The sequence below is a fragment of the Macrotis lagotis genome, chromosome 7, assembly GCF_037893015.1.
Source record: "Macrotis lagotis isolate mMagLag1 chromosome 7, bilby.v1.9.chrom.fasta, whole genome shotgun sequence".
Taxonomy (NCBI): domain Eukaryota; kingdom Metazoa; phylum Chordata; class Mammalia; order Peramelemorphia; family Peramelidae; genus Macrotis; species Macrotis lagotis.
This window is the reverse complement of record NC_133664.1, coordinates 89,770,429-89,790,065: the sequence shown is the minus strand read 5'-3', so window position 1 is coordinate 89,790,065 and position 19,637 is coordinate 89,770,429. Positions and strand designations below refer to the sequence as shown.

The following is a 19,637-nucleotide window of genomic DNA, read 5'->3' as shown; positions in this document are numbered from 1 at the left end:
TCCTCTTCTGGAATCTAAAGCTGTTTTCAGGCCACTGGGCCCCATTTCCAAGGTCTGCCCTTCGGCTTATCAGTAGCAGAAGCAGCCCAGCCCATGTTTTATGGATATTTAAATGATAAAGTCCATTCCCAGTCTTTCTGCTTGTCCCTGGGCCATTGATCCAATTTGCAAGGCATTAGTATTCAACCAGAATAAGTAATTAGACCCTGTGTCAGAAAATGATTGCCAAGCAAACGTGCCTAGCCTGTGGTGAACCTGTATATTAATCATATTGAAAATGTCACTAATTCTCAGTTAATTGCTAAGCCTTTGGTAATCTGGGTTCTATTTAGCATCAGTAAACAAATACCAAATTTAAGGAGAAAGGATTGTGGACTTTTATTTGGGGAAAAAGAATTTCGAGTGGGAAATTTGTTGTAGTTGGTCTCTGATTTTTTTTTCTTTCTGGAGGCAGTTTTCCCTAGCCTGAGGAATAGGACCAAAAAGCCTTGGATAGTGTGACAAGGCACAGCTGGGGCTTCAAGAGGCTGGTAACCAGGCCACCTTCAAGTATCCCTTCCGGCACAGAGAGACAGACTCTCAATATCTATTCAGCAATTAGCTCTGCCATCTTGCTTTTTAGTCCATAGACAACCCCCCTCCTTTGTCCTCTCCACCTCTCTCTCTTCTTCCCTATCTCACCAAAGATCTCTTTTCTTCTTTTTCTTTCTCTCTCCCCCAATCCCTTCAAATATTGATTCCCAGCTGGGACACTGACACTGCTGCCTAAGGGGAAAATAACAGAGATGGGAAGATATTTAATTGTGTGTTGTGCAAGTGATGCATGACAAAGTGACTCACAGAGCCCCTCGGGGCTTTCATTTCTTGCTGCCTGCTATGTTGTTGTTAATAAACCCGCACATTTGTACACCTTCCCCCTTTTAAAGTGCATCCACGTACATGAGCTCATTGAATCTTCACAATGAACTTGTGGGTTTGGGAGTACAGGTAGATTTATCCCCAGGTTATAGATGATGAAAATGAACAACAGTAAAGTGAAGGAACTTACTTAGGGTCCAACAAATAAGCTAGTGACAGAGCTGAGACTAGTCCCCCAGGTCTCCTGATGGCTTCTAATCCTTAGCTCCTTCCAGTATGCTGCAGGGACTTCCCTTCTTAGAAATCACAGTCTTTCCATTACTTTCCTTGCTCCCTTAACAATCCTCTGACTCCATAACTGGGTCAATCTTATACAATTCAGCAAGGATTTGCTACGTTATTGAATGCAGTGTGAACACTGTGCAAGATACTTAGGGAGATATAAAATCTAGATAAGATACAAATCCTACCCTTGTGGAAATTATGGCCTACAAGGAAGATAAGATACAAAGCCAGGGAACTATAATTCCCCCAAAATATACTGTAAGTACATTAGACAAGTACAGAACAAAGTCTTATAGGAAGTTTATTGGAAGGAGACCTTTTACTGATGGAGGTATCAGTAAAAGTCTCATGTAGAAAGTGAAATTTGAGTTTGATTTTAAATGATGGGTAGGAATTCAGCAGGAAAAAAAAAGAGAAAGAAATGGTATGAGCAGAAACTTAGGCTTAGGAACAAACAAGGCATGTTCAAAGAATAAAGTGTATTTTAAGGGTCTGACAAGTACAAGAAGGCAAGATAAGCCTGAAAAGGTTAATGCTAGACTCTGAGTGACCTTGAAATTATTAACATAACCAGAGCTGTGTATAAAATTAGTGGGTTCTCTAAGCTTTAAGCTTCTCTCTCTATACTCCTTTCTTTGGCAGTCTCACTCACTTCCATGGATTCAAGTGTCACTTCTCCCTAAATCACTTCCAAATGTAAATGTCTGATCCTGGCTTCAGTCCCATACTTCTAATTGCCTACAGGATAACCATACAGTATAATTATCCTGTACGCAATTGGAAGTGACCTACCTGTACTCCCCCAAACCTAACATGTTTAAAACTGAGCCTATAATCTTTCCCCAAAAGCCCTCTCTCCTGACTTCACTATTTTTTAGTAATACCACCATTTGTCCAGTTTTGCTCAAAACTTTTTACATGAACCTTAATTTTTTATCTCTGACACCACCCCATTTCTTGAAAATTCGACCTCTACAATATCTCTCATCTATCTCTCTTCTCTGTTCACATTCCTGCTGTAGCCCAGAATTATTGTGGGACAGTCCAATAGCAGGAATATCATGCCCATTGCCACTCAGAGCAACTGTGCCCTCTTACCTTACCTCCTCCTTCTGTCCCCTGGTCTTAGACCACTCAGAACCCATCCAAGAGCATCCTCCCCTAAAGAACCAGGAAACCAAGAATCCATTCAGGCTGCTTTGCTGCTCTCCACTTTGAAGGAGAGTCATGAACTCTCTTTAATCCAGTGGGATAGAAGCCACCAGTTCTTATCATCTGTCCTGGTCCCATCTTTACTACCTATTCTGTTCCTCCTGCAATACTCTCATATGCTCTACTAATGTAACCCAAGGACCCATGAGGCTTGCAATCCTCTTAAAGATGAAAAAGAAAAAAAGAAAAGAAAAGAAACTATCCCAGATATTAAGGAGCTTATATTCTGATGAGAAAGACAATATGTAAGCAAAGAGATCCATATAAGATGTCTTATATCATCACTGTAAATGAGGGAAATGTTAAAGGAGCCAGGAAAGACCTGGTAGAAGGCAAACTGAGTAGAATGCCAAGGATTCTAAGTGGCAGACATGTGGAGATGCATGTGGACAGGAGATAGGGAAAGCAATGCATACCCGGAAAATTACATGTAAAATAAATACAATATACATTCAAAATCATAATGGGCCTGGGGGACACTAGAAATCAGAGGGATACAGACTGGTGTTTCTGAAGGAAACTAAGATTTCTTGGAAGCAAGATGAGGAAAGAGTGCATCTAAGCATAGAAAGACAGCCCTTGGAAAAGAGATGGAAGATAGAAGGCCGTATATAAAAAACAAACAAAAAAACAAAAAAACAGCAGAAAGTTTAGTTTGTCTGGAATGACAGTATTGGGAAAGAATAATGTGACAAACTTAGGAGGGTAGACTGAATTCAGATTAAGGGTTTTAAAAGACCAAACAAAAGGCTGAGTAGGCATAAAGGAGGTGTTAGAGTTCCTCCAGCTGCAGAAAAGTATAGCCATTGTCAGCCCTACACTTTAGGTTGTGACAGTAATGATAATACTAACTTCCAAAGACCTTTAAGGTTGGCAAAGCTATTTACAAATATTTCATATTATCCTCACAAACCTGGGAGATGAGTGCTACCATTATACCCATTTTAAAGTTGAGGAAACTGAGGCAGGCAGAGGTTAAGTGACTTGCCCAGGGGTCAAAGTGTCCAGGACTACCTATTCGCTGTGATACCTAGCTGCCTCACAGTAGTAGGCACTTGACAAATATTTATTGAATGAATAGATGGATAAAGTCAAAGTCCTCCCTGAAGGTTAAATCCTATTCCAGTGCATGATGGACTGAGATATTCAACCAAATAGCACTCCCGTTCTACACTAAGCACAGTGTCATGATTACAGAAAGAAGAATGAACTTGGGTATAAAGTGGCACAGGAGTTGTGTGACAATGACCAAGGACAGTCATTTAATCTCTCTGAGTCACAGTTTTCACATCTTAAGCAATATCTTCTTCCCAGGACTGTTGTGTTCATCAACTGTAAAGTTCATATTGATTATTGCTCAGTTGTTGATATTAAAATGTCATACATGTATTTGTCTGTTCCTGCCTAGACTTGCCAATGCAGATCTTAAAGCCAGCCACCTTCACTGACACTGCCCACTATCCTCTGCTCCTGGTAGTGTAAGTATGACCTCTTACTTGTGTTAACTGTTTAAGGAAGAAGAGAATGAAGAATGACCAGGAAAATGCCAGAAAGTGGCATGAATGATCTCATTCATTTAGAAATTACTTCTGCCAGAGCCCAGGGTCCTCACAAGAGGAAAAGCCTAAGCCCTCTTTGGTCTTTCCCTCTGACAGTTTTTCTGCCTCCCCTGAAGTGGGAGCCTGTGCTGGCATGTCAAGGATAAAGGAGAATTTCTAGTAAAGTCATTTAGGGGAAGAGAGTACTCCTGCCTAGCCGAATAAAAGTGACAATCCTTCTGTAAGCCCAGAGAGCACAATTCAGAATGCACCTGGTCTTCTTTGGACCCTATCCAAATGGGTTTAATTACTGAAGTTCTAAAAGGACTTCATTATGAGATAACTTTGCCTGTGAGGCAGGCTCACAGTATGGCCCCAAGGATAGAGTTAGAGGCTCCAACGAAGAATTAACCCAGTTTCCTAACATTCTGGATTGGTTTAATACCTCCTCTTCCTCTCTCTTTACTTCTTCTTCTCCCTTGGGGGGGGGGGGTTAATTCAGATGATCCTCACAGATGCTAATGGCCCCTCTGATTCTCCAGATCAATGACTTTAAACCCTGTTCTCTCAGTTAAAAGACATCCCCCCAAAAGTGTTTCCAGCAATGGAAATGGGGAAAGAAGACCTCTCCAACTGCTTCTCAAATTCCCAGAAAAGTAATTTTCCTTCACTTTTCTTTCTGAAATGAACACTGTGGGGTTTCATTCAAAGACCACCGCTGAATAGACTGCCAGTCAAATCACATCCCTTATAATTTAACAGCTAAGTATAGGAAAAAGCAAGAAAAAAAAAAAACTTTTGGCCTATTAGCTAATTCCTTCTCATCTTTTCTTTACTACAAATCTAACTGGACACCAATCCTAAAAAGGGAACTAAAATAGAAAAGATCTATTTTTAAAATGATGAAATTCAAATATCATAATGATCACAATAATACAAAAATGTCCCTTTCAACTTTTAGTACAGAATGAAAGCGTTGTAGTAAAGTCACTTAAACTCTCTGGGCATCATCTGTGACTGGAAGGGACTGTGAACCAAAGGGAACCCAAATCCAAAGGGCCTGTTTTTCTTTTGTTCCTGATCTTCCCTAGTTGTCCTCCAGTGATTAGGGGCACAATTTCCAGGGCCCTGACCTACTTGCCCCCCCTTTTAGACATCCACCTTCACCTTTGACCCCATTTAGAACAAGAGACTGCCTCAGAGACTGTAATAATGTTAGAAACTAGTATCTTAATAGTAAGACTATCCTCTGGGCTGCCAAGCCCCTCTCCTATTTCTACCCCTTAATTTAATTTGTCCTAAGTCCAATTTTGATTCATTATGGCTCTGGAACAATTCCTTTTTGGAATAACCTCATTTTGTTTTGCGTGTCCTAAAGGGTAAGAAAAAGAGTGACTTCACTTAGATTTAAAGATTCTGGGAAAATTCAAATATCCTGTAGATCAGGCCTAGGCTATTTGGCATGGAAGAAAGACACAAAGGTGCTAATTATCAACCTGTAATATCTTTGAAGTAAAGTCTTAGAAAAACTCAGGAGGATAAAGAATAAGAGAGTAGGAAAAGCCAAAGTATGGTCTGTGAGTCAGTTCCCTTCCTGCTCTATCCATCCCCAAAGTTTTTCCTTCCCCATTTTTGTCTGCAGTCGAACTGGGGAGCCCATCTTTTTCTGAGGCTCTTTTTTTTTTATTCCTCTGCAGACACCTAATAACCCTAAAATGTGTTGTAACTAGGAAGCAGTATTATTAAGGAAGGCTTGAATTGATCCAGTATTAGAGAGGTATTCAGAGTATCCCAATAATAACAAACATGTCTATGAACAACTAAGTGGCACAGTGGATACAGTGCCAGATCTGAATTCAATTACAGTCTCAGCCACCAACTGTGTGACCTTGGACAATCACTTAACCGGTTTGCCTCAGTTTCCTCATCTGTAAAATAAGTTGGAGAAGTATTCCAGTCTCTTTGCCAAGAAAACGCCAAATAAGTTCATAGAGTCAGACACAATTGAAAACAACTTAACTCATTTATGTAGTTATTTACATATTCATATCATTGTAACAATCCTGAAAGAATCTCATTTTACAAATGATGCATCTGAGGCTAAGAGAAGGTAGGCGACTTGCCCAAAGTCACAGAGTTCATAAGTATTTGACAAGATTTGTATTTCTTCCTGACTCCTTAGTTGGAAAGGTTATCCAGAGATCATGTAACCTAATTCTTTCATTTTACAGCTGAGGAAAACTAAGCTTAGAAGTGTTAAGAGATTAGCCCGAGTCCACAGAGATGGTTCTAAAACCCAGGTTTAATGAGGCCACATCCCAGGCCCTTTCTATTCTAGATTCACTGGAGGAGTCAGCAGCAACACAAACCCAACTACAAGAGGGCATTCCAGCTCTAGACTACAAGTTTAACAGATGCCTTAAGGAATCCAGAAGTGATTTTTAAAGAGCTTTTCCCTCTAGTTCTGTCACAGATCAATTATATTTTTGGCCTCATTTCAATCCAAAGAAGAAAGGAAGGATAAACTAAGGCAGTCTGCTAAAAAATAATCATTTTAAAAGGACATCATCCTTGAAGCTACCTTTTTTTTTTAGCAAGAACTCAAATACTGCCGACATCTCATGGCTATCCAATTACCTCTGAGAGAACTTAATTTTATTACAGGAGGTGCTTGAGAGAGATCAGAGCTCATCAAGCTAACGGCACTTGATTAGACAGAATCTAAAAAGTATGCTGGCTGGCATGCTTAGTAACAAGGTCCAGATGAGAACTGCTGTTGTAGGTGAATTTTTTAATGACTTCAATGGATGGCAGATATCCGCTCTTCAAAGAGCAGTTGGGTGGGAGATGTGGGCAATGATAGTCTTAATCCCACAAGTAGAGAAAAATACTAGGAAGTGGCACTGGAGAAGAATCAGGGAAAACTCCATGTGAAAAAAAAAATCTACTCCCAAAATGGCATATTGCTGATCACAAATTTAAAATTAAAAAGAATCTTCCAGATATACTAGTCTGACGGTTCTGAAAATGTAGTCTGTGGGCCTCAGAGGCCCTTTCAGGGAATCCTTGAGGTCAAAATTCTTTTTGCAAACCTACTAAGATCATATTGGTACATTTAAATACTCTCTCCTTTCCCAAACACACATCTTTATGATGCCAAATTTTTTCATATACTTCAAATAGCATTTTGTAACAAATTATATGTAGAAGCAAATATATGAATCCAGCTGTTGTACTAATTCTGGCATTAAACAAATAAAAACATATGAATAGCAATATCTCTCCTCTCACAAAATTGTTTTGGTTTGCAAACTATGACTAATCTTTATTAAAATGTTATTAATATTAGAATCAATGGATTTATCATTGTTATTTTAATGAAACTCTGAACAAGGAGACAAAAAGCATGATAAAACTGAGTGTCTGAAGGAGAGATAAAAGGTACTTTATCTAGAATAATAGCTCTAGGGACAGCTAGGTGTGGCACCAGACTTGGTATCAGGAGGACCTAAATTCAAATCTAGCCTCAGACATTGGATACTTACTAGCTGTGTGACCTTTGGCAAGTCACTCAATCCCATTGTTCTACAAAAAAAAAAGAAGAAAAAAGGATAATCTCTCTAGAATTAGAAAAGACCTTAACAAACATTGAGTATAATATCCCTATTTTACAGAGAAAGAACTCAAGACTCAGAAAAGTTAAGTGACTTGTTTAAAGTAACACAGCTAATAAGTATCAGGAATCCAAGTCTTCCTGCTCTAAGTCTAAAATTCTATCTTTGACAATATATTCCCTCTTGACTCAGAGAAAAAGATTTTTTTTAGCTAGCTAGATAATCTTTTAATAAATGTCATCCACTTAATCATTTTGCTCAAGACCAGCTCTGAATATTCAGAAATAATTTGCCTTGATATTCAGTTTTAGCTCATAGTCCCATGTATTCAGGCATCCCACCCATCTCCCTGTACCAGATCAGCAGACAAGAGAAAGGATAAGGGGTCTCCTTGAAGATGAGCAGAATTATTTTTCACTAAGACCACTGGAGGGAATTTATTTTTTGCTGCTTGAGCCCCCTGACTTTAGGGATCACATCAGTCTTTTAGGCATTCAGCCCTTGACCTGGTCCTTGTTTTCTTTTTCAGGGATGGTACACCGGGGAGCCAGAGTGTGACAGAAAAGTTTGAGGTCAACTGGGAAACTGTCATGGTCAGCAGTCATGGTGCCATTGTGGTGAAGTTTGACGGTCGTGGTAGCGGGTTCCAAGGCACCAAGCTCCTTCATGAAGTGAAGAGAAAACTGGGCTCCCTGGAAGAGAAAGACCAAATGAAGGCTGTGGGGTGAGGGCCCAATACCTTGTGAATTGAATTGAATTGGGAAAGGTAATAGGGCAAAGCATTTCAAGGGCATAAGATTGGGCACCCCCCTGGGAGCCACATCTGGGTCTTTGACCTAGGATATTGTGCATATTTGCATATAATTTGCATGAATTTTCAATATGCCTACATAGACTTTGTAGGTAAGTTTTCAGGCCTTTTTAAGGTAAAATATCATTGGCTTTTCTCCTAAAAAAAATCCTATTCCTATAGCCAATTAGGACAAAGGTCTTTCATTCTTTTAGTTAGATTCATTCCACTGAGTGATTGCAGAGTACATAGCCCCCCCCCAGCCAACATTCTCACAAATAAAGTCCATTAATCACAAGGGGAATATGTGAATAAATCAGCACAACTCTGTGCTCACTCAGAGATTAACCCAAAACATATAGTTTCTGACTACACATTGTAGTTTTCACACCTCTAAGACCTACCACTCTGAGGATATAATATTCTCATTTACCCATGGTGTCTTCTACACCAGCAGAGGAAGAGAGAGAAAAAAAAACCCATCCAGAACCAATAAAAAGGTAAAGTTATAAGGAAGAACATCAAGAACCTTTCCAAGGTTATCAATCTCACACACAGCCTCAATTTGGAGAATGTACATGTCATTATAAATAAGTAAGACATGACTTTCCAGGGCAAAGGTATTACTGAAAGAATTCATCCAGCCCCAAGTTTATTTGCACAGAAAGTCAGAAACAGATCATTTAAAATATGGTGTAACCCAAGAAAACAAGCATTAGCATCTTCACTGCATTTCAATGGCTCATCAAATAATTGTTGAATATCCCCTTCTGCAAACTCTATGTCAGAAATGAAGATAAATTTTTAAAAAACCTTTCAAAGAGTTTACAATTCAATCAAGAAGGTAAGAGATTTACAATAATTCTACAATTCACCAAATATTTTGTATGCCTAGGTCATGTCACTCTACAGCTCCTCAATTTTTAATGGCTCCCTATTGCTTGAAGAGTGAGTAAAAAGGGGGACTTCATGGATGAAACTGGGGTTGGAAGCTTGAAATACCAGAAAGATGAGTGGGCCCTTCACAGTAATAGGGATGTTCAGAAGAGATATGGGGTTAGAAGGAAAGAGATTAAATTTTGTTGTTGACATGCTGACTTTGAGATGTCTTTGAGGCTTCCATTTGAAATGTTCATTAGACAGTTGGTTATGCAAATTTGAAACTTGGGCAAGATATACTTGGACTAGATATAGACCGTTTGTTGATTATTGAACCCATGAATCAAGTAAGATATATTGACTTAAAACCAGAACGTATCTCAAGAGTCCAGCTAGGTTAACTTCTCTATCAGAGAAATAAAGTGGTTTACTCTAGGACACAGAGATAAGATTTGAACCCAAGTTCTATGTCTCCAAAAACCTAACCTCCTTCCACTACTCTGTGAGAGACAAGGGAGAAAAGAGATGAGGACCTATGACAGAGCCTTGGAGTACACTGATAATTACCACTAAAGGAAAGATGAGGAGTTATTAGACATGGAGAAGGAAAACCAAAAGAAAGCAGAGTCATAAAAAAAAAAATCCAGAGAGGAGAAAGGAACCAGAAGGAGAAGGTCATGAATAGTGTAACTTCCTTCAGAGAAGTCAAGAAAATTGAAGATTGGGAAAATTGTATTGGATTTTAGCAATGACCTGATCATGGATATTTTTGGAGAGACCATTTCAATTGAATGATGAAACTGGAAATCAGATTACAAAAGCTTTCAAAGAAAGTGAGAGAAGTGGAGGCTCTGACTCTAGACAAGCATTTTCTTTTTCTTAAATCTTTTTTTTAGAGTTTTTTTTTGCAAGGCAAAAAATGGGGTTAAGTGGTTTGCCCGAGGCCACACAATTAGGTAATTATTAAATGTCTGAAGCCAGATTTGAACTCAGGTACTCCTGACTCCAGGGCCAGTGCTCTATCCACTCTACCACCTAGCTGCCCCTTTTTAAATCTTAATAGTAATTTTTTGCAATTAATGCATTCATTTTTGTAAAATTTTCTCCCTCCCTCTCTTCCCTCCCCCCTCCCAAGATAACAAGAAATATGATATAGCTCAAACATGTACAATCATGTTAAACATATTTCCATATTAGTCATGTTGTAAAAGAATCAGAATAAAAGGGAAAAAACAGAGAAATGGGGAGGGGAAAGAAATTTTTAAAAGCGAAAATAGTACGTTTTATCTGTGTTAAGATTTCATAGTTGTTTCTCTGGATGTGGATGGCATTTTCCATCACAAATTCAGACCTCATTTTCAAGAAGAAAGGCAAACTAATAGCTGAAGATATAATATGGGATGTTTCTATATAGAAGGAGAGAGAGAGAGAGAGAGAGAGAGAGAGAGAGAGAGAGAGAGAGAGAGAGAGAGAGAGAATATCTACAGGATACATGGGAACTAAACAAATATAGAAATTAAAGCTAAAAGAGGAAAATCTGCTGGAGAAGACAGGAGATGATAACATCAAGGGAACTTGTAGAGAGGATCTTACAAGAAGAAGGGTAATGACTTCATTAGAGACTGAGATCAAAAAGGATATCATGTCAAAATAGTATCAGAGAAGTATGAGATGAAGAGTTGGTGAGAAAAGAGGTAAGTAGCCTCATTTTTTCCCAGTAAAGTATGTTATCAGATTGTAAAGACCTTGAATGCCAGGCTAGGGAATTTGTTCCTTCAAGAGGTAATGGGAAAGCAAGGGAGTGGTGCTGGGGAAAACTAATCTAATAGCTGTATGGTAGATGTATTGGAAGGTGGAAATAATGGAAATGAGGAGAACAATTAGGACAGACTAGTCAAGAAGCAATACTGTAACTAATGATGAGAAAAGAGAGCAAAGGAATGTTCAGATGAGAGTAGCCTTCCTTCTCTTGCTCCAACAATCATACCATAATATACCTATACAACTCCTTCCTTGCCTTTAAGGCCCCACTTAAGGCTCATCTCCTGCTCTGAGCATTTCAGTCCTTTGAGCCTGTCCTCCTAAAGTCCTGTAGGAGTTGGAGTTCATACTACACTCTTCAGAATTAATTTGATAATCCCTTGCTTCCTCTAATTGTTTAATATATTTATATTAAATCTACAGCTAGATTGTAAGCTCATTGAGGGCAAGTATCACACAATTAACATTCATCAAAAATATTTGTTGCTTGACTGAATTCAATCAAGACTCTCCCATCTAGTGCCAAGAATAAGATTTTAATGCTCTCCTAAACATACACTATTTTAATCTTAAGGTCTTGGTGTCCAAAAAAACATTTTTTTAGATAGACCTCAAAGTTTGTAATGATTAGATTCATTTCAGAAAACACGGCTAAAATGTAGTTACAGAGAGCACAGCTGGATAAAGTTGAGAGTAACAGCATAATAACAATATTTTGTACTGAAATAACAACTCTTCACAGAAGATCTCAAAGCACTTTGCAAATGAGTATCATTATCCAGATTTTATTTTAGGATCAGGAAATGGAAATCCCCAGAAAATTAAATGATGGGACTACCAAGGGCCCAATGTTTCCTGCTGAGTCAATAGCAAGCCCTAGAATAAAATATAAGATGATTTGTAAAGTGGAAGACAAGCCAGGTTTGACTCCAAGAGTCTCAAAGTTCCCAGACTCATATAACTTTCTATAGCAAATATATGTGATATTTTTCTGTCCAGTAGTATTCATATGCAGACCAAACATCCAGATGAAAAGTACTGGAAAAGAAAAGTAATACCACCATCTATTTGTTTCTAAATGGCTAGAATTTTGACTGTAGAGAGAAGACAGATGAATTATTCAGTATTTCAATGGCTAAATCATTCCTTTTTTTGTAAAATCTGGAAACTTGACAGTAATCATTTGGACCCATCTATAGTCTTCCAAAGCATGTGGATGTGTATTTTTGCACATAAATGATCATTAATGACTATGAAAGCTAAGCCTAATTTTCTTTAGAGAGAAGGAAGAAGCTATCTCATATGTGATTTTATGAATAGAATTCATAATTAGGCATCTACTGTGTGTCCTGAAGACCTAGGTCAAAGTATTTATGCACCATAGAAAAGATTTGAAATTCACGTGTTGCTATTCTTCATAACTAAATTCTTCATATTTTAACATCTGTAGGAACTTTCCTCCTTTGGCTGGGGCCCTCACTACATCCTCCTCCAACATGTACTCTACGATACCCCCCCCCTTCCCTATCTCTAGTCTTGGCTCTAATGCCCAATACCATACTAGTTGTTGAGGTAACCACAAGGTAAATGAGGCTCAAGTTCTGACTTCAAGGTATCTGTCATCTGAGAAATGAAGATTTTACATATATGGGGAAAAAAAAAGATTAAAATTTGAAGCAATATAGAACCAAGGGCAACATTGTATGTGATTCAGTCTATGAAAATTTTCAGATGTCAGAGACAGAAGCAATCAGAATGAAATAGAATGGTCTCAGCAAGAGCTAACCTTCATCTCACCCTTTAAAAGTTTTCAAAGCTTTATTTTAATCTCACTCTATGGTTCTTAAGTGGAAATGGAATCTTTCTCTTTAGAGCAGCATAAACCTAAGAAAGCATAAGTATCTAAGTGTTCTCTATTGTCTGAAGATAGGAGGAGGCATGTTTGTGCATTATACCTGTGGAATCTCCAATAGCCATTGAGCTTCCAGACCTCCCAGGAAAGTCCTACATTAGGATCTTGTCTAGAATATTTAAGGCATATTACTCAATTTTCCTCATTTGCTTGAATTTCTCAAATGTATATAAACATATATGTGTGTGTGTGTGTGTGTGTGTGTGTGTGTGTGTGTGTATTATCAAATTGTCTTTAGGAATGCAGAGAGACTATTTCAAAGCCCTTCTGCTGGTCTAAATTCTGGATTTGGCAGAGGGTCCAAGGATTACTTCTGTCAGAATGATTAGAGAGCTGGACTCAGGAAGTTCAAATCCTATCTCAGACACTGACTAGCTTTGTGACCCTGGGCAAGTCACTTAACTTCACTCTGCCCCAGTTTCCATATCTGTAAAATGATTATAATTTTATTGAGAAGATCAAATGAGATAAAATATGGAAAGTGCTGGTGCAAATCTTATAGCATTCTATAAATTTTGGGTATTTTTTAGATGGAATAAGGAAAGAAATAAGCATTTATTAAGTTTTTATCATGTTCTAGGTACCATCTCATTTGATCTTCACAATAACCCTGCAAATTAGGTACTATATTATTTTCCCCATTTCACAGTTGAGGAATCTGAAGCAGACCTAAATGACTAAGATTGAATTTGAACTCAGGTCTTCCTGACTTCAAATACAACCATCAGCTCACAATAAGCAACTGGTCCAGACAAAACAGAGGATGAATCATTCTTAATTTTTCTGGTTTGAGCTTTATAGGAGCTTTTGGGTATGAGAAGCTACAGATGTTGGCAGACTTGGTTGCTTTGTGTGTTGTTTTTGTTTAATTGTTTTTCTTTGTTATATAGGAAGGTCCACTGGTAGGAGGCAAGGAAGAGATGAAATCAGAAATATGGACAGTATCCTAAAATGTATTATTGCTTGTAAAAAGAATTAACAAAACTTTAAAAAAGCAGTGAGGGTAAGGATAGTCTGAATTATTGAAATATGGTTATTTTAGAGGGAAGCTAGGTGGTACAGTAGATAGAAATCCAGACCTGGAGTCAAGAAGACCTGAGTTCAAATGCAGACTCCAGACACTTGCTAGTTGTGTGAGCCTGGGTAAGTCACTTAACCGTTTGCCTCAGTTTTGTCATCTGAAAAAGGAACTGGAGAAGAAAATGGCAAACCATTCCAGAATTTTTACCAAGAAAACCCCAAATGGGGTCACAAAGAGTTGGACATAACCAAAACAACTCAATAATATCAATCATCATTTTAGAATAGCTAATATGCACAGTGTGTTACAATTCTCAAGTGGTATCTCTCCCAGACCCACTATAATGAAGAGTAAAGATCACTCATATATTAAATTCTTAAAGGCAAAGGATACTTTAATTATTTGAAAGTTCTCATTAAGTTAGTTAAACATCTTTCTTGAAATCTAATTTACAGTATTCATTAATTTAGCATCCTGTTTTTCCAAAGAAAATTTCAAAGACAAATTTTCTAACCAGTCCATTTTCTGAATGATCAATTCCCAATTAATATCATCAGAATTAATGAAGTTTTACTAACTATATTTATAATAGTTTAAATTTAAATGAAACATTTAATCTTAAAAAAACTTCTTTACATTTATAATCTCATTTGAGTTTTCTAACATTTATTATTTTTCTTTGAAAGATGATTAACTCAAGGACCATAGATTTTATAACTTGTCTAAAATTCCACAGGCCTGTGAAGAGTCAAGACAAGATGCCAGGCCTATAAGGTTCAGCTAGATTATAATCTCTTTGAGAGCAGGAATTGATTTCCTTTTTTATGTCATCCTAGTATCTGCCAGTGTCATTCATTCATTCATTCCTCTATCAAGCTATTATTAGCTGCTTATTGTGTTCAGAGCCTCAGAGGCACTGGGGGATATAGAAAATTCAAATAAGACACCATCCCACAGATTCCTACAGTCTCATAGGGAGACTACACAAACAGAGATGACTATAATATGGAATATTATGAGACCAGCAAATTAAGAGAGTAACAAACAGTGCCCTTTTAAGAGAAGGTTATTAACAATGGAGAGTATTGTTAAGACTCTATGGAAGAAATGGAATTTAAGATAGAATTGAAAGGATTGGCACTCTGTGCACAGAAAAGATGATCAAAAGATATTTGTTGATATGTATCATCTTCCTTTTTTAGTCCAAATTCATACTTCCTCCTAATTTCCCTTTTTTTTTTCCCAATTGTAGAACAAACACACTTTCAATCAGGTAGGTTTGCAACCTGAGTTGCACACTTAGACTCTCTGCTCTCCTTTATTCTATTAGAAAATCTCAAAATTTTAATATTGGTATGAAGTAATGAAAGAAAGGCATTTATGAAACATTTAATATGTGGTAAGCATAGTACTAAGTGTTGGGGATAAAAAATTAAAACATAATCACAGCCCCTTCCTTCAAGGAGCTTATAGTCTAATAAGAGGAAATGTGTGCATATGTATATGCATAAATATATATATATATATATACATATATATATATATACACACACACATACACATATGGTGAATATGTATGGTAGATGATGGCTAAGGAGGGTTATTCCAGTTTGGAAAGTCACAGAGATTGGTGAATGGAGCCCTGGGGAGTTAGATTGAAATAAGCAATAACAAAATTAATTTGATTATGACTGTGGAAGTAGATAGTAGGGATGAGGTAAAAGGACATAAGAGGGTATTTTGACGGCAAGATGACCAGAGAGTGAAGTGAATTGTTGCTGAAGTCAGTATGAGTTGTAGTAGTCAACTTATTTGCCCTTCATTTGCAAGGAGGATCAATGACAGCAGGGTTGATGCCTTGACTTGTTCATAATTTGGATTTAAGTGAGGCAGAGTTATATAAATCCTCAACCTCTCTCTTTCTGAATCTTCAAAGTCTAGTGGCAAAACAAAAGTCAGAATGACTGGCAATGTATAACCAAACTCTAAGCTTGGTCAGCATCTGCTTCAGGTACCTTCATGATCTTTGAAACAAATTGTTCTCATCCATCTAATCTGCCTGAGAAAGTCTTCACATCCTTCAGGTAGACATCTCCCTAACTCATTAATAGGTTTGTAGCCTGTCAGTTACTCTAAACTCATGCTTCTGATAGATGTAACTTATTGATCTATGACCTCTGCACAAGCAACTGTATTTAGAAGAAAAATCAGCATCTGTCTCACCTATACTTGTAATGGTACTAACATTCCCAACTAATGATAATCTACCTTGAAGATCCCTCCACCCACCCCAATGAGGGGGAATTCACCACTTCTTGAAGCAATGAGTTCAACTTTGAATAATTCAAATTCTTAGGAAAATTCTCCTAATACCAGTTATCCAAGTCTTAGTTGTATTTCCACAACATCTCTCCACTCATACCACCATCATCTTAATCCAGGAACTCATCCCCTCTTCACCTGGATTAGTGCCACAACATCCTAATGGTGCTCCACTCAAATCTCTTCTGTCTCTTATTCTCCACGCAACTGCCAAAGTGATATTCCTAAGGCACATGCCTCACTGGGTCACTCTCCTGTAAGATTAACTCTACATTACTTGTAGTATAAAAATGTAAACAACTCTAAGATTTAAAGTTTTTCCCAATCTGGCTCTGATTTCTCTTTTTCAGACTGATTTCATTTTTCTCTTATTTACTGTGTTCCCACCAAACCAACCTCCTTGCTCTCCCTGATACACAATATCCCTTCTCCCCATAGCTCAGACACCTTTCAATAGGTCATCTCTGTGTCCCTCTTTACCTCTTCCATTCTGAATCCCTTTAAAGCTCGATTCAATCACTACTTCATATAGGAAGCCTTTCCTAATTTCTACCAACTACTAATGCCTTTCCCAAAAAATAGAAGTTTGTGTTTGTTTCATTATATATATATATGTGTGTGTGTATATATATATATATATATATATATATATATATATATATATATATTTTTTTTTTTTTAGAATTTTGCAAGGCAAATGGGGTTAAGTGGCTTACCCAAGGCCACACCCCTAGGTAATTATTAAATGTCTGAGACTGGATTTGAACCCAGGTACTCCTGACTCCAGGGCTGGTGCTTTATCCACTACGCCACCTAGCCACATTTCTCCCTCTTGAGGGCAGAGAATGTTTTGTTTTTGTCTCTGTATATGTAGTGCTTATCTCAGTATCTGGCTTAAGCACAAACTAGATGCTTCATAAATCCTTGTTGAGAAGTTGATTGGTTAATGAGATGCTCTTTCTTTCTAATCTTCTAATGTGTAAACTGTCTGCCATTTTCAAGAATAGCTTCTATTTCTCAAGGTCATAAGTGGGAGTTGCTTTGGACTTTGCCAAGAGAAAAAAGACAGTATAATTTGCACTTTAACATTAAATTCTGTTTCTCCCCTTTCATCTTGAAGGACAATGTTGAAAGAGCCCTACATTGACAAGACACGTGTGGCTGTGTTTGGGAAGGTGAGTCTCTGGTTTTGTCTTGTTTTGTTTGGCATATAAGGAACACCCCTCTGTAGAAGAGCATTAAGTGGTTTCATCATTTCACTTTGATTTATTGAGAGTACCTACAGTTTGATGGCTTATGATTTATTATTATTATTTTACTTTTAAGGAATAAGTTGTTTGCTTAGCTTTTTTTCTATATCTTCTGGAAAAAAGGAGAAAAGGAGGAAGCCAACTACTGTTAGAAAGGTCCACCAGCTGCTTAATTACATTGTTCCCATAAATCTACAGTTGTTTATGGCCTGGTACCAAAGGGGAAAGAAGAATAAGTAGAGTTTCCTTGTACCATATATTCTACAAATAGAGGCAGTATATCATAATGGATGAGTTGAACTTAGTGGCAGGAAGATCAGACTTCAAACCCCAAATGTAGTAGCTCTGTAATCCTGGGTAAGTTTATTCTCAAACAAATTCCTAGCCCTACCTACTAATCAGGGGTAAGCAAACTACTACTCAAGGGTCAACTCCAACTCTCTGATTATTCTTTTATCTCCCCTGAGATTTATTTTCAAATATAAAAATAATTCTTAGTAATAAGATGGATTTGACTCATAGGTTAGTTCATTATTTATTTAGTAGTTGCTGGAGAGGGTTTCCAAGGCAGAAAAGAACAGATTCTTTGAATATTCCTAGATTTTATTATGTTCTAATTTGTAATAATTCCATTCATTTGCCTATTGACTTATCGGCTATATTAAGTAGGTAGGAAGGAGATGGATGGAATGAAATGGAGATAGTACTTAAGTGAAGCACAGAATAGACCTTCACCAAGTATAGTATCCAAAGAGCTTCTGCCTTGTAAGGTCATCTCAGATGAATAGAACCTTGACCCTAACTCCCCTGTACTAAGAGACAATGCTCTGGATGATTGTAAGAAGAATAGAATATATAAAATTTAAAAGGTTTTATACAAATAAAATGAATGCAACCAAATTTTAAGGAAAGCAGAAAACTGGGGGGGTAAATATTTGCAACAAGTGTGTCTGATAAAGCCTCATTTCTCAGAACTGAGTCAAATTTATAAAAAATACAAATCATTCCCTAGTTGATTAATGTTCAGAAGATAGGAATAGGTAATTTTTCAGACAAAGAAATCAATAGTCATAAAGAAATCTATAGTCATATGAAAAAATACTCTAAATCACTTTTTTAAGGGTTTTTTTTGCAAGGCAAATGGGGTTAAGTGGCTTGCCCAAGGCCACACAGCTAGATAATTATTAAGTGTCTGAGGCTGGATTTGAACTCAGGTACTCCTGACTCCAAGGCCAGTGCTCTATCCACTGCGCCACCTAGGTGCCCCTCTAAATCACTTTTGATCAGAGAAATGCAAATTAAAACAACTTTGAGGAATCACCTAAAAGCTATTAGAATGGCTAATATAGTTGTCCTTCATTTGCATGGAGGATCAGTGACATCAGGGATGATGCCTTGGCTTGCTCACAATTTGGATTTAAATGAGGCAGAGTTGCAAAAGTCCTCAAGCTCTCTCTTCCTAAGTCTTCAAAATCTAATGGCAAAGTCTAGTTGTGAATTTATTCAATCATCCTGGAGAACAATTTGGAACTCTGATAAAGGATGGTAAACTGTGCAAATTCATTGATCCAACAATACCACTGCTAAGTCTATATCTCAAAGGCATCCAAATAAAAAGGCAAATGAACCTATTTGTACAAAAAAAATATATTTATAGCTGCTCTTTTTTGTGGTGGCTAAGGATTGGAAATTAAAGGGATGTCCAATTGGGAATGCTCAGTTGGGAAATAGCTAAACAAGCTGTGGTATAATATTGTAATGGATTATTATTGTGCTATAAGAAATGACAAGCAAGATGACATTAGAAAACCTGCCCTTACATACTGATGCATAGTGAAGGGAACGGAGCCAGAAGAATGTTGTACACAATAATAGCAATATTGTTTGATAAAAAACTGTGAAGGTAGCTAGGTCTCGCAGTGTAGGGGCAGCTAGGTGGTACAGCGGATAGAGCACTGACCTGGAGTCAGGAGGACCTGAGTTCAAATTTGACCTGAGACACTTAATAATTACCTAGCTATGTAAACTTGGGCAAGTCACTTAACCCCATTGCCTTGAAAAACCCCCCAAAATACTATATATATATATATATATATATATATATATATATATATATATATATATACTAATATAGAAATGTTTTATATCATTACACATGTGTAACCTACGTTGAGTTGATTATCATCTTTAGGAGG

At 37.4% G+C, this 19,637-nt stretch overlaps 1 protein-coding gene across 1 annotated transcript in view; it reads left to right on the top strand.

The window, feature by feature from the left end:
* The window catches only part of DPP6 (dipeptidyl peptidase like 6), a 1,027,554-nt gene that overhangs the window by 993,455 nt on the left and 14,462 nt on the right, over positions 1 to 19,637 (top strand). The window contains exons 18-20 of the mRNA XM_074195237.1: positions 3,764 to 3,833; positions 8,037 to 8,231; positions 17,313 to 17,367. Coding sequence (XP_074051338.1) covers positions 3,764 to 3,833; positions 8,037 to 8,231; positions 17,313 to 17,367 — 320 coding nt within the window. The remainder of the gene's footprint in view (positions 1 to 3,763; positions 3,834 to 8,036; positions 8,232 to 17,312; positions 17,368 to 19,637) is intronic.